The 12,031-nt window shown below is 40.1% G+C and overlaps 1 protein-coding gene across 1 annotated transcript in view; it reads left to right on the top strand.

The window, feature by feature from the left end:
- WIPF3 (WAS/WASL interacting protein family member 3) overlaps positions 1 to 12,031 on the top strand; it is a 90,581-nt gene that overhangs the window by 16,849 nt on the left and 61,701 nt on the right. The window contains exon 2 of the mRNA XM_022584272.3: positions 6,958 to 7,074. Coding sequence (XP_022439980.2) covers positions 7,015 to 7,074 — 60 coding nt within the window. The 5' untranslated portion in view covers positions 6,958 to 7,014. The remainder of the gene's footprint in view (positions 1 to 6,957; positions 7,075 to 12,031) is intronic.

Below are 12,031 nucleotides of genomic sequence, written 5' to 3'. Positions count from 1 at the left end.
ACACATTGCAAGGGCTGTATCAGGGCTAACTTACCGTACTATAATCTAGAACACAAATGTTCAAAGACTTTTTTATCCTGTGCTTTTTATTTCCCCCTGCCTTATCCCCTGCTTCCTTGCTTACTCAGATCGACATGCCCCACCTACCCCAAAAAGCTAAATATTCCAGGAATTTTGTACCATTGAGGAGAGTGAGAGCAGCAACTTCCATTTGGCCAATAAGAGGATGGTCTTCACTTAACGAGGTGGTTGGTGGGGGGGTGGGCGTGAGAGCTTACAGGTGGGAAGTCCCAGGAGAGGACTGTGCCCAGAGAATTTGCTCTGAAACAATGAGGAAGTGACAAGAGAAGGTGACCACTCGTACATCATTTTCACCATAACCTGGAAAGAAGGTTTTTAAAAAATTCCTTTATTGTTTTACTTATAGCTTTGGCAACTTTACCACATGTTTTTCGAGAACATTTTGATGTGTGCCTTATGTGCTCATGGGCTCTTGGGTTGTGACTTCCTGGCTGCAGGGCACCTTTGATAAATAAATGACTGATTGGTAGAGTGGCAGGACCCTGCTGAAACCACAGCGTGAGAAATGGACCGCCTCACGGGGTTCATTTGCCCGCATCAGTGCAGAGGTGAGAAATCTCTCTTCTCTTTTCCTGACTTCATAGGCAAAGAAACAAGGGACTCAGTAGGACAGTGTCATACAGAGTGAAGTAAGTCAGAAAGAGAAAGACAAATAACGTATGCTAACACATATATATGGAATCTAAGAAAAAAAAACAAAAATGTCATGAAGAACCTAGTGGTAAGACGGGAATAAAGACACAGACCTACTAGAGAATGGACTTGAGGATATGGGGAGGGGGAAGGGTAAGCTGTGACAAAGTGAGAGAGTGGCATGGACATGTATACACTACCAAACGTAAAATAGATAGCTAGTGGGAAGCAGCTGCATAGCACAGGGAGATCAGCTCGGTGCTTTGTGACCACCTAGAGGGGTGAGTTAGGGAGGGTGGGAGGGAGGGAGATGCAAGAGGGCAGAGATATGGGAACATATGTATATGTATAACTGATTCACTTTGTTATAAAGTAGAAACTAACACACCATTGTAAAGCAATTATACTCCAATAAAGGTGTAAAAACAAAACAAAACAACAACAAAAACAAGACCATAAAGAGTTATGAGTGCCCAGAGAAGCTTATTTTCAGATTCCTATTCAAATGTATTTTTAGAACCAGCAAAAGATGCTTTTGTCAAATAGTAGCTTATGTTTTAAAAATAGGCACATTTTCTGTTTGTGAACAGCTGTGATCTGACAAACTATACTTAGGGGAGAAAAGTGATGATGACAAGAGCAACTAGTGTGTAAAATTGTTGACCATGAGTTATTTCTCTCTGAAATAACTCACAAAGCTCAGCATATTTAACTGTTTGTTTTTTTGGGGTTTTTTTTGCGGTACGCGGGCCTGTCACTGCTGTGGCCTCTCCCGTTGCGGAGCACAGGCTCCGGACACGCAGGCTCAGCGGCCATGGCTCACGGGCCCAGCCGCGCCGTGGCACGTGGGATCTTCCCAGACCGGGGCACGAACCCATGTCCCCTGCATCGGCAGGCGGACTCTCAACCACTGCGCCACCAGGGAAGCCCCACCTTTTCTTATAGTTACTTGTGGCAGTGGAGAGGATGATGGTATGATGATGATAAATATAGCTTCAATTAAGTGTCTGCTTTGTGTCAGGACCTGTATTACGTTCTTCATCTACAGTCTTTGTTTTAATTCTGATAACAAACTAAGAGTTAAGCATGGTAGCGGTTTTACAAATAAAGAAAGTGAGACTCACTTAGGTTAAGTAACTAGACTAAGGCCACACAGCTGGGGAAAAGCAGCGGCAGAAGTAGAACCCAAGTCTGACTGTGAGACCAGCACTGTCCCCCACATTCGGGGTCTCACGTGGAAACAGTGTTAGTTCTGTTCCTCTTGCCACCCTCCCCTCTAATGGTGTTTGAGTATCTTGCCACCCTCCCCTCTAATGGTGTTTGAAAACCTGCATCTCGATGCTGGTTTTCAGAGTTATTTCATGAGTTGGGAGAAAATATAAAAGCCTTTGAGAATCTGGCTTTTTTTATCCTAAGCATTTTTTAATACACTGCAGAGCAAAATGACATTTTTAAATGTACGGGAGAGCACAAAGCATCAAAGAGCTCATGGGTACAGCCTGTGACTTCCTGGAGCCCTGCATTCTTAACTGTCAGATTTTAACAAATACTTCTCTAGATAATTGCTTAATTACTGTATCTGTCAAGAAAAAGCCTTCACAGCCATCAAGTACTAAGTATAAAAATATGCTTTCATCCTGGAGTTTGAAAAATCATTCCTGAGATTTCAGCAAGACAGAAGCCCAGTGGCACATGGTCACTCTCAGATTTGTAAGGATAAAACTAGATGGAGAGCAAAGGATGCTGAGGTTAGGGGGAGCACATGGAAGAATTATATCGATACTTACCTGTAGGAGGTCCTTTTCACTCGAGGGTCTCTAAAATACTTTGCAAAATGGAAGTAGATAAGTAATATGATGTGAATTATACCAAGTTAGTAAAACAAAGAAATGAGGTTTTGGATCAGAAAGGCCAGGGCTTTTATGCAGCTCTGGTACTCCTGCTGAAACTTAGCAGAAACTACATAACCTCTCTGAGACAAAATTTGGTTTATCTCTACTATGGAAATGTCAGCATCTACCATCGAGTTGTTGAGAGGATTAAATAAAACAGTATATTATAAGTACTTAGGGGGTTCAAAAGTTATACCGTCAATCCCCGTTATTCATGGATTCCACAGTTTGCTAATCACCTACCCTCTAAACTTTATTTGTAACCCCAAAGTCAGTAGTCGGAGGTGACTTCATGGTTATTCACAGACATGCACGGGGGGGAAAGCTCGAGTCGCGTCATGCACACGTTCCCAGCTGAGGCTGAACGAGCAGCACTCTGCCTTCTCCTTCCAGCTCTCACACTGTAAACAAGTGTCCGTTTCATATTCTATTTAGTGCCATGTTTTTCAAATTATTGTGCTTATTGTTGGTGATTTCGCTTCTGTGCCCCCCCCCCAGGTATAGTGCTGTAGTGCTGCCCAGTGTTCTTGAACACAGGAAGGCTGTGCTTTGCCTTATGGAGAAAATATATATGTTAGATAAGCTTTGTTCAGGCATGAGTTATAATATGAATGAATCAACAATCTATTAAACATAGTATCTTTAATCAGAAACACTAATATATAAAACAAAGTTATATATTAATCAGCTGGCAAAAATCTGGTGACCAGAGGCTCACATGGGCCTAACCCTTTGTCTCTCCTAGGAGCAATGGTGCAGGTATTTGCTAAGTCGGTGTTCATGGCAACTGTAAAGAACTTAGCTACCATGAATAATGAAAATCAGCTCTAGACTTATGGTTACCAGGGGGTAAGGGGGGGAGGGATAAATTGGAAGATTGGGATTGACATATACACACTACTATATATAAAATAGATAACTAATAAGGACCTACCTAATAGCACAGGGAACTTTACTCAATACTCTGTAATGGCCTATATGGGAAAAGAATCTAAAAAAGAGTGGATATATGTATTTGTATAACTGATTCATTTGCTGTACATCTGAAACTAACACAACATTGTAAATCAACTATACTCCAATAAAATTTTTTAAAAATTTGAAAAAAGAAAAGGAGAATCAGTTCTATTCAATTTAGTTCCATATTAGGTTGGTTAAATATTAGTGGCTCTAACAAATTAACTCCAAACTCTCCATGGCTTAACACAGAAGTTTATTTTTCATGAACGTTAAGTCTAATCAGGTGTTTGGCAGATGGCCTTAAAATGGAGAGTCAGGGACCCAGACTCATTACATCCATGGCTCTGCCCACAGTAGAACCTTTGCTTCCAGCCAGTGGATGGAGGAAGACAGAAAAGTAGTGGATGGAAAGTCTTTATGGGCCAGCCTGGAGACAGAGCACGTCACTTCTGTCTTCATTCTGTTGGCCAGAGCTTAGTCACATGGTCACACCTAACTGTAAAGGAGGCTGGAAAATATAATCTGTGTGCTGAGGGGTTACATGAATAGTTGTGCCACAATTCTCCTTAAAATTACTTCCTACAGTCATTTTTCTTTGGATAAATGGAAAAACCCTTAGGTAAGAGACATTTAAGTTTTGTAAGTTACTCTTCTGAACCCATTACCATTCTGCACCAAGGGAAGCAAGTCTGTCTGCTCTCATGTGTCTTAGTTAAAAGATAAAATCCTTATATAATGAGACCATATTTTCTCTTGTTCTGTTAATACTTCAGCCAACACTTTATTCCCTCCTGTAAATTTTTGACTGAAATTATTTTGCCACTGAATTAAGGATCATGTAAAGAATATACCCAACACCTTCTATGAAAGAAAGTGTTAAAATACAAACAACTGATCATTTATATTTGTTTCAAGTAATTTGTGGTCTCACATCCAACTTGCTTTAGCATTCAGCCAGTAAAATGCCAACTTTGTCTGACCCTATGTTACTGTGTGTATTAGATTATGTAATAAAATGATATTGATGCTCCCTGGAAGAAGTATTTACTGTCCTCTGGGATCTCTGCCCAATTCTACTATAGTTTTATGCTGTGGACTCTGATGAGTATTTTTTTTTTCAGTCTTTCTGTCCTAGTTTTACTATCAAGGAAAGAGGCAGTGACATAGTAATTATCAAGCCCCTTCTTTCAGGAGAATACTTTATAGGACAATTGTGGTCTTCTATAATGATCAGCTCATGCACCTCTTTGGAACTCTTAAGAAAACTATCATGGACTCTTTCTCCCCAGAATTGAACTTATACATATATTTTATACCATTCAAAATGTCTGTACCATTTTAGGGGATTCTAAAACAGGCCAGTACTGTGTGATCCAGCAATTCCATTCCTAGGTATATGTCCAAACGAATTGAAAGCAAGTTCTTGAAGAGATATTTGTACACCAGTGTTCATAGTAGCATTAGTCAAGATACCCAAAAGGTAGAAACAACCCAAGTGTCCATCGACAGATGAATGGATAAACAAAATGTAGCATATACATATAATTGAGTAATGAGGAATGAAATTCTGGTACATGCTACAACATGAATAAACTTTGAAGACATTATGTTAAGAGTAATAAGTCAGATACTAAAGGACAAATATTGTATGATTCCACTTATTTAAAGTACCTAGAATAAGCAAATTCACAGTAACAGAAAGTAGAGCAGGGGTTACCAGGGTTTGGAGGGAGTAGGAATGGGGAATTATTGTTTAATGGGTACAGAGTTTCTGTTTGGAATGATAAAAAAAAGTTCTGGGAATGGATAGTGGTGATGACTGTACTTGATACCACTGAATTGCATACTTTAAAATTGTTAAAATGATAAATTTTATGTTATGTATATTTTACCATAATTAAAAAAAAAAAATCACGTTGAAAAGAGCCTGGACGTGAGAGCCTGATAAGCCTGGCTGGGTTCCAATTCCAGGTCTACCAGTTACCAGCTGTTTATGACTTTGGGTAAACTACTTAGTGTCTCAGAATGTCATTTTCCCTACTTATAAAGTTGGGAATAAACTACCGACCTTAGAGGATTGTTGTGGAAATTAATGTGATTAGCCTGCCACATATAGCCACTATTTTAAAAGGTAAAGAAAACTAGTATATATTAAGCAAACAAAATCCAGTGGACTGTGTTAAGAATAAAGTACCACGTTACATAATTGCTTTTTGCCTCTAGGAAAAAAGAATATTAACACAGAATAATACAGGAGGGCAGCAACTGAGTCTATGGAGCTGCCCCAGGAGCCAGAGCTGTCATATCCCCTCCTCTTCCACCTCCTGTGGCAAACAGTAAAGGCCTTTCGTACAGTTAAAGAAAAAATTGAATAATACAAAGCAGGTAGGATTTTAGCATTGAAGAAACAGAGGTACAGGACTTGCTCGAGCTTTCCAGTGACTAGAAGGACAGAAAGAACACAAAATTACCCTTGCCTAAGACTGAGGTTTATTTCTGTTTCTGCTTAAATTGTTTTTAGATTCTCTAGGTTTTCCTCATTTTTGTAAACTGTTGGGGATTTTCTGCAGTATAGGTTTTAAGTCTTTACAGTGTGTCTTGATATAGATTTGAAAACACAAATCCATATTCAAACCTATGCATGCAAACACACACTCTACAGAGCAATGCCATATTTATCTGGAGATCAGACATCCTACAATATTAACTCTTTGGGACATAACCATTTTTGCAGAAGCATGCCCCAAAGCCCTCCGTGTAGCAAATACCAGATATAAAGTCTTTGCTGAGAAGTGTCATGACCCCGCGCAGACGACTGTATAGAAACAACAACAGACAAACAGCAGGCAAAGTTAAGAGTGACAGCAGAGAAGGAAGCAGGAAGATAGCTAATGCCCGTATAAGCCTGGCTGGAGGCTGGCAACATGAGTAACCGCTGAGCCTGCCACATTCAGAAAAGGTTAAATTTCATTCCATTTGCTCTGCTTAGGAAAATGGGGGTATGTGCAGAATATTTTTAAATTGCATCCAAAATGATAAAAGTTTAATGCTTAAAGAGGTAGAATCTGTTATTTGCAGTACTCATTATGGAGTGAAGTGTTGCTATTTATTAATATGCTCTGTTTATACTGAGACATAAATAGCTAAATTTTATCCATTTTGTCACCTAATTCTTTCTAAAATCTAGCTATTTCTTTCAGTCTCCAGCACTTGACACAATGCCTGCCTCACAGTGGGCACTCAGTATTTATTGAAAGAAGAAAGAATGAATGAATGAGCGGGGAAGTGAAGGAATGAAACTACCTATAACATTTGCATGCCTGCATGACGTGTATTACCTGTGCGTGAATAAAGACATCCAAGTTTAAACTCACCCTTTTCTCCTTTCCAGAGCAGAGACCATTCTCCTGGGACCATTCCTAAGAAAGAAACACCCACACTGTGACATATGCCACTGCCACCGCCACTGCCACCTCTGCCTCCGCCTCCCCCCCCATCAGCGCCCCCGGTAAGACCTGGGTTTTTCTTTTTCAGTCTGGTTTACTTGAATACACTTGAGCAGGTTTTAAATGTTCAGAATCAGCCACCACCCAGCTCCGCTATGGCAGGTGGCATCTTTGGTAGCTGGCTCTACGGCTCCAGGGTCTAATGCCAAACCAGCCTGGCCAGGTATTTCCCTTCCCGTTCTGTGGCAGCTCCTACCCTCTACCTCAGCGTCGTCTACGTGATTTCTCTTCTAATTCCTGCTGCTCGATACAGGCTTCCCAGAGTCTCCCTAATCGACTCTTCCATCTCACGGGAAACCTCAGAGGGGAGGCCACGCTGAAGTGCATAGCCAAGGAGGCGTGTGCTCAGAGTCAAGTTCCAGTGTGTGATCTGGATGGTGCTAACAGTAGCTTGGGCTTCAGTTGCCAGGTTCTGGGACCAAGTAAGAGGAGTGTCATATGAAATGCACAACAAAATATAAATCTCTAAATGAAATCTCCCTATCTACACAAGACTGAATTCAGTCTATTTCGCTTTGCATTGTCTCTCTTGGTTTAATAGTTTGGTTTGGGCTTAGGAGAGGCCCAGAGAGTGGTTATTTTGTTTTAGGACAGGGCTTCTCACCCTTAACACCACTGACACTTGGGGCCAGGAATAGAGCCTTACCCGCTATCCTGCCGCTAGGGTGCACACCTCTCCACAGATGCATGGATGACATGACCGCGGGAGTATAGGTTATGAAAGGAGGGTCTGAGGCCCTGCTGCACGGTCACCAGCCTTGGTGAGAACGAGGGTATGCTTGAGGTCATATGTCACCTCCATGACATTAACGTGGCACACTGACCGTTTCTGAAGCGCTGGGGCATACACCTTCCTGAAACTTGGCCCTTGCCCTTGAAGAGAGTGGAAGGAAAGCACGTGATGTGAGTTCCACCTGAAAGCTCTCTGGCCAATATATAGAAAGAATAGGAATCAGTACTGAATTTCCACTGCCGAATTTGACACAAAGAAGGCATGGAGATGAACAGTTTATAAGTGAAAGAAGCATACATGAAACTATAATGTGGGTCTCACACAGACTTGCTGGGCCTGAAGAAGCACAACTTAGAGTAACTCCCAGTACCACAGTATGCCCATAAACTTAGCCAGAATAAATAAACTTATCAAAACCCATATTGTTGGAGACTTGGGGAAATAAACTCTTTTAAACATTGCTGGTGACATACCTGGGACTCAACAAATGTTGAATGAGTCTTTCCGGAGTGTTCTCTGACAAAAAACAATAAGCCTGAATATATCACTTTTTCCCCTGGTAATCAAGTAGTTTTATTTTTGAGACTGACTTAAGAATTTAACCCTAAAGGAACCAAAAAAGAATTTGTACAGTATGTGCACAGCAACGCTATTTATTCTAGAGAAAAATTAGATCTTAAACGGTTTATGAGAACTAAATGAACTGTACTGTCATGCTGTTAATTAAAAATTGCATTATGTTAAAGTGTTAATTAAAAATTACATTTATAACTGTGCTGGTAATGGAAAGTAGATATGGAATGATGAATTAAAAACAATGCACGTTTTGTGCATCATGAAATCAGCTATATATGTAATAAATAGGAAAGACCAGAAAAGAATTTTGAATGCTGATAATAAAATTTTAAATTTCATTAGGGAGTCTTTTTCTTTTAATATGCTTAAGTTCATAATAAACAAAAATAATTCTGCATTTGGATAATTCTTGCATTCCCTCTCCCATTCCTAAATTTTTTTTTTTTTTTTTGCTACCTATCTCATGGAGGAACTCATCAATTTAGGAGGAAAATAACCATGTAAATTTTAATTTATTCTTTTTTATAAATTTATTCATTTATTTATTTTTGGCTGCGTTGGGTCTTCATTGCTGCGTGCGGGCTTTCTCTGGTTGTGGCGAGCGAGGGCTACTCTTCGTTGTGGTGCGCGGGCTTCTCATTGCGGTGGCTTCTCTTTGTTGCGGAGCATGGGCTCTAGGCATGTGGGCTTCAGTAGTTGTGGCACATGGGCTCAGTAGTTGTGGCTCGTGGGGTTTAGTTGCTCCGCAACACGTGGGATCTTCCTGGACCAGGGCTTGAACCCATGTCCCCTGCCTTGGCAGGCGGATTCTTAACAACTGCGCCACCAGGGAAGTCCTTTAATATTTTTTTAAGACACATTTTTCTACAATCTGGGAAAAATATTTACAGTGCATATTATAGGCAAAGAATGAACAACCTGAGCATATAAAGAGATCTTAGGGATCAATATGGAAAGGATGAGTAGAAAATGGGCCCAAGATATGACCAGGCAGAAGAAATACAAATGTTTCAACCTCACTATAATTGAATAAACACAAATTAAAATAATGAGAAATCATTTTCATCTATCAGTTTGGTGGTGGTACTTTTTAAATGTTGCCTGGAGTGTTAGGAACCAGGCACTTATAACATTTTTTTTAGTGGTTGATTTATTTATTTACTGCTACAGGCACATCCATTGCCCCCTTCCCATTTACCCACCCCCACCGTACACAAGGTTGGATGATTTGATTTAAGAAGTCTGTGGCATGGTGGATGGGCTTTAGGTTCTTTTGGTTCTAACACTTATTTTCCAGGTGACCTATATAGTCATTTATTATACCAGGCACTTATACCTCTTAATAGGAGCAAATACTGGTATAATCCCCTAAAACACAATTTGTTAATATGGATTAAGTCCCCTTAAAAAGTGGTTGTACTCAATGACCTAGTTTCACTTCAAGTAATTTCCTTTCAGTAACTCATCATAGTGTACAGAAATATTTAGCTATAGATTATTAGTGAGAGCATTATTGTGATAGCAACCAAAAAAAAAAAAGAAAGGAAACAATCTAAATATTTAAAACCAGAAGATTCAATAAAAAATGATAATGTAATCCACAAAACAGTATTCTAGGTAGCACTGAAAATCATATCAAAATTATTTTGTAACTCCCAGTATAATAATTGATTCAGGCAAGGATCATTCATGAAACCTAAAACAACTTAGGGAAATGTTTTGGAGAACAGGATGTTCACAGGATCCCAAGTGTCAGCCACAGATTACTTCTAATTACAAAGGGGAAAATGTACCTTTACCAGGGACCAAAGTGTCGCCTGTCATAGAATGACCTTTACACAGCCTTTTGCTGTGATGCAACAAGAAATACATAGCATCACCCTGCAGTGACCTGCCAAAAATTAGTGTTCTTTGAGCAAGCAACTAGGCACATCCAGAATGTGGGACCTTCTACGACAGAGGTTGGCAAACTAGAGCAGAGCCCACGGTCCAGTTTTGGTACAGCCCTCGAGCTAAGAATGGTTTTTACATTTTCAAGTGATTGAAAACAATCAAAAGAAAAATAATATTTTGTGCATATGAAAAATATATGAAATTCAAATTTTAGTCCATAAACAAAGTTTATTGGACGACAGCAATGCTTATTCATTTGCATATTGTCTCTGGCTGCTTTTATGTTACAGTGACAGAGCACCAATTAAACAACTTGTCTCCCCCCAAAGAAGAATTCTTTTCATCTCACTAGTTGACCTGTGTTTTAAAAATTATATTCAATTATTATTATTTTGTTTTGAATTTCATCAATAAAAATTTTGTGGAAATTTGTTTTCTTTTTTGCTATATCATACTTACAGAACATCCATGATTTTGCCTCTTGGCCCACAAGGCCTAAAATACTTACTATCTGGCCCTTTACGGAAGAAGTTTTGCCAACGTGTCCTACAGGATAGCTGGCTTCATTCAGCCTTCCTTTTGTCACCAGCAGCCAGTGATCTTGGTACACTTGCATCAGATCATGTCCCCTTCCCCATCACTTTTCAAGGGCTTCCCATCCCCCTCTTAACTGTGGGCTGCTCCACTTGCATGACCCGGCCCCTGCCTACCTCTCAGACCTCATATGGTGCCCCTCTCCCCATGTGTTCTACTTCAGGACTTTAGCATGTCTGTTCCTTCTGCTTGGAAAGCTCTTTCTGCTCAGCTCAGCCCAGATGCCCCTTCCTTGAAGCATCATTTCCTCACACCCCACACTGGCATTCATAACATACTTTTAAACCCCTCCTTCATAGCAGTTATCAGTTTTTCAGTTAGTTTTTATTTGACTGGGGTCCACATTTTCTGTTTTGTGGTCTTCTGTCCCTAGTGCCTGGCTCACAATAGCTACTCATTGAATGAATGGATGGATGCATGCATGACTGAATGAATATCTGTGTAAACAGCATTAGGAAATGGAGTTAAACTGTTCATAAGCAGTGTTCAGAACTTTAAACATCTACGCTTATGGACCAGCATGGCAGATTTTATTATGTGTAATCTTTGCAAGGAGGGGGCATTTTGTGTGATATGTCTGATCACGCTTCACCTTAGCTCTGGAAGATCTGGGGATTAGACCAAGGCCAAAAGTTTTTTGATTTTTCCCTCCTAACATCTCACCTTTCCCCTTCCTGCCCCTCCCATTCCTTGTCTCCTTCTCTCCCTGATGTGCATCCTTTGGAACCAAGAAAAGGGCTGATGGGCCTTGCTGAAGTTCTGAAGCAGGCTCTGAGTGAAAGCCAGACAGCCCTCGTCATCTAGTTTCCCTTCTTTTCTTGCCCCTATTTCCCTGTCTTTTGAGCACTACTCCTTTGTCTCATCCCTTTGAAATCCAGAAACCATATAAAAATTGCCCACATGGTACATTGGTCCACTTATAATGAAATTATTGTTGCTTTGGTTACACGATGTAACTTTTTAAAAAAATCTAAAGAAAATACAATGGATTTGATTTTTGAAACGCAGCAAAATTTTTACTGAGCTTTTGTTTTCAAATCTTCTTTGGCCCCTTGGTAGTGTCCAAGACGTGAGAAGGAACTCCTTGAGGGCCTGTGATTTCTCTTCTTTTTTGCCCCAATTGTGTAACATTGTCTACAAAAGAGGAAGGGACTATATGGGTC

Source organism: Delphinapterus leucas, chromosome 9 (genome assembly GCF_059928025.1).
Source record: "Delphinapterus leucas isolate spDelLeu-1000000601 "Yukka" chromosome 9, BTC_Dleu_Yukka2, whole genome shotgun sequence".
Taxonomy (NCBI): domain Eukaryota; kingdom Metazoa; phylum Chordata; class Mammalia; order Artiodactyla; family Monodontidae; genus Delphinapterus; species Delphinapterus leucas.
This window is presented reverse-complemented; position numbering and strand designations above follow the sequence as displayed.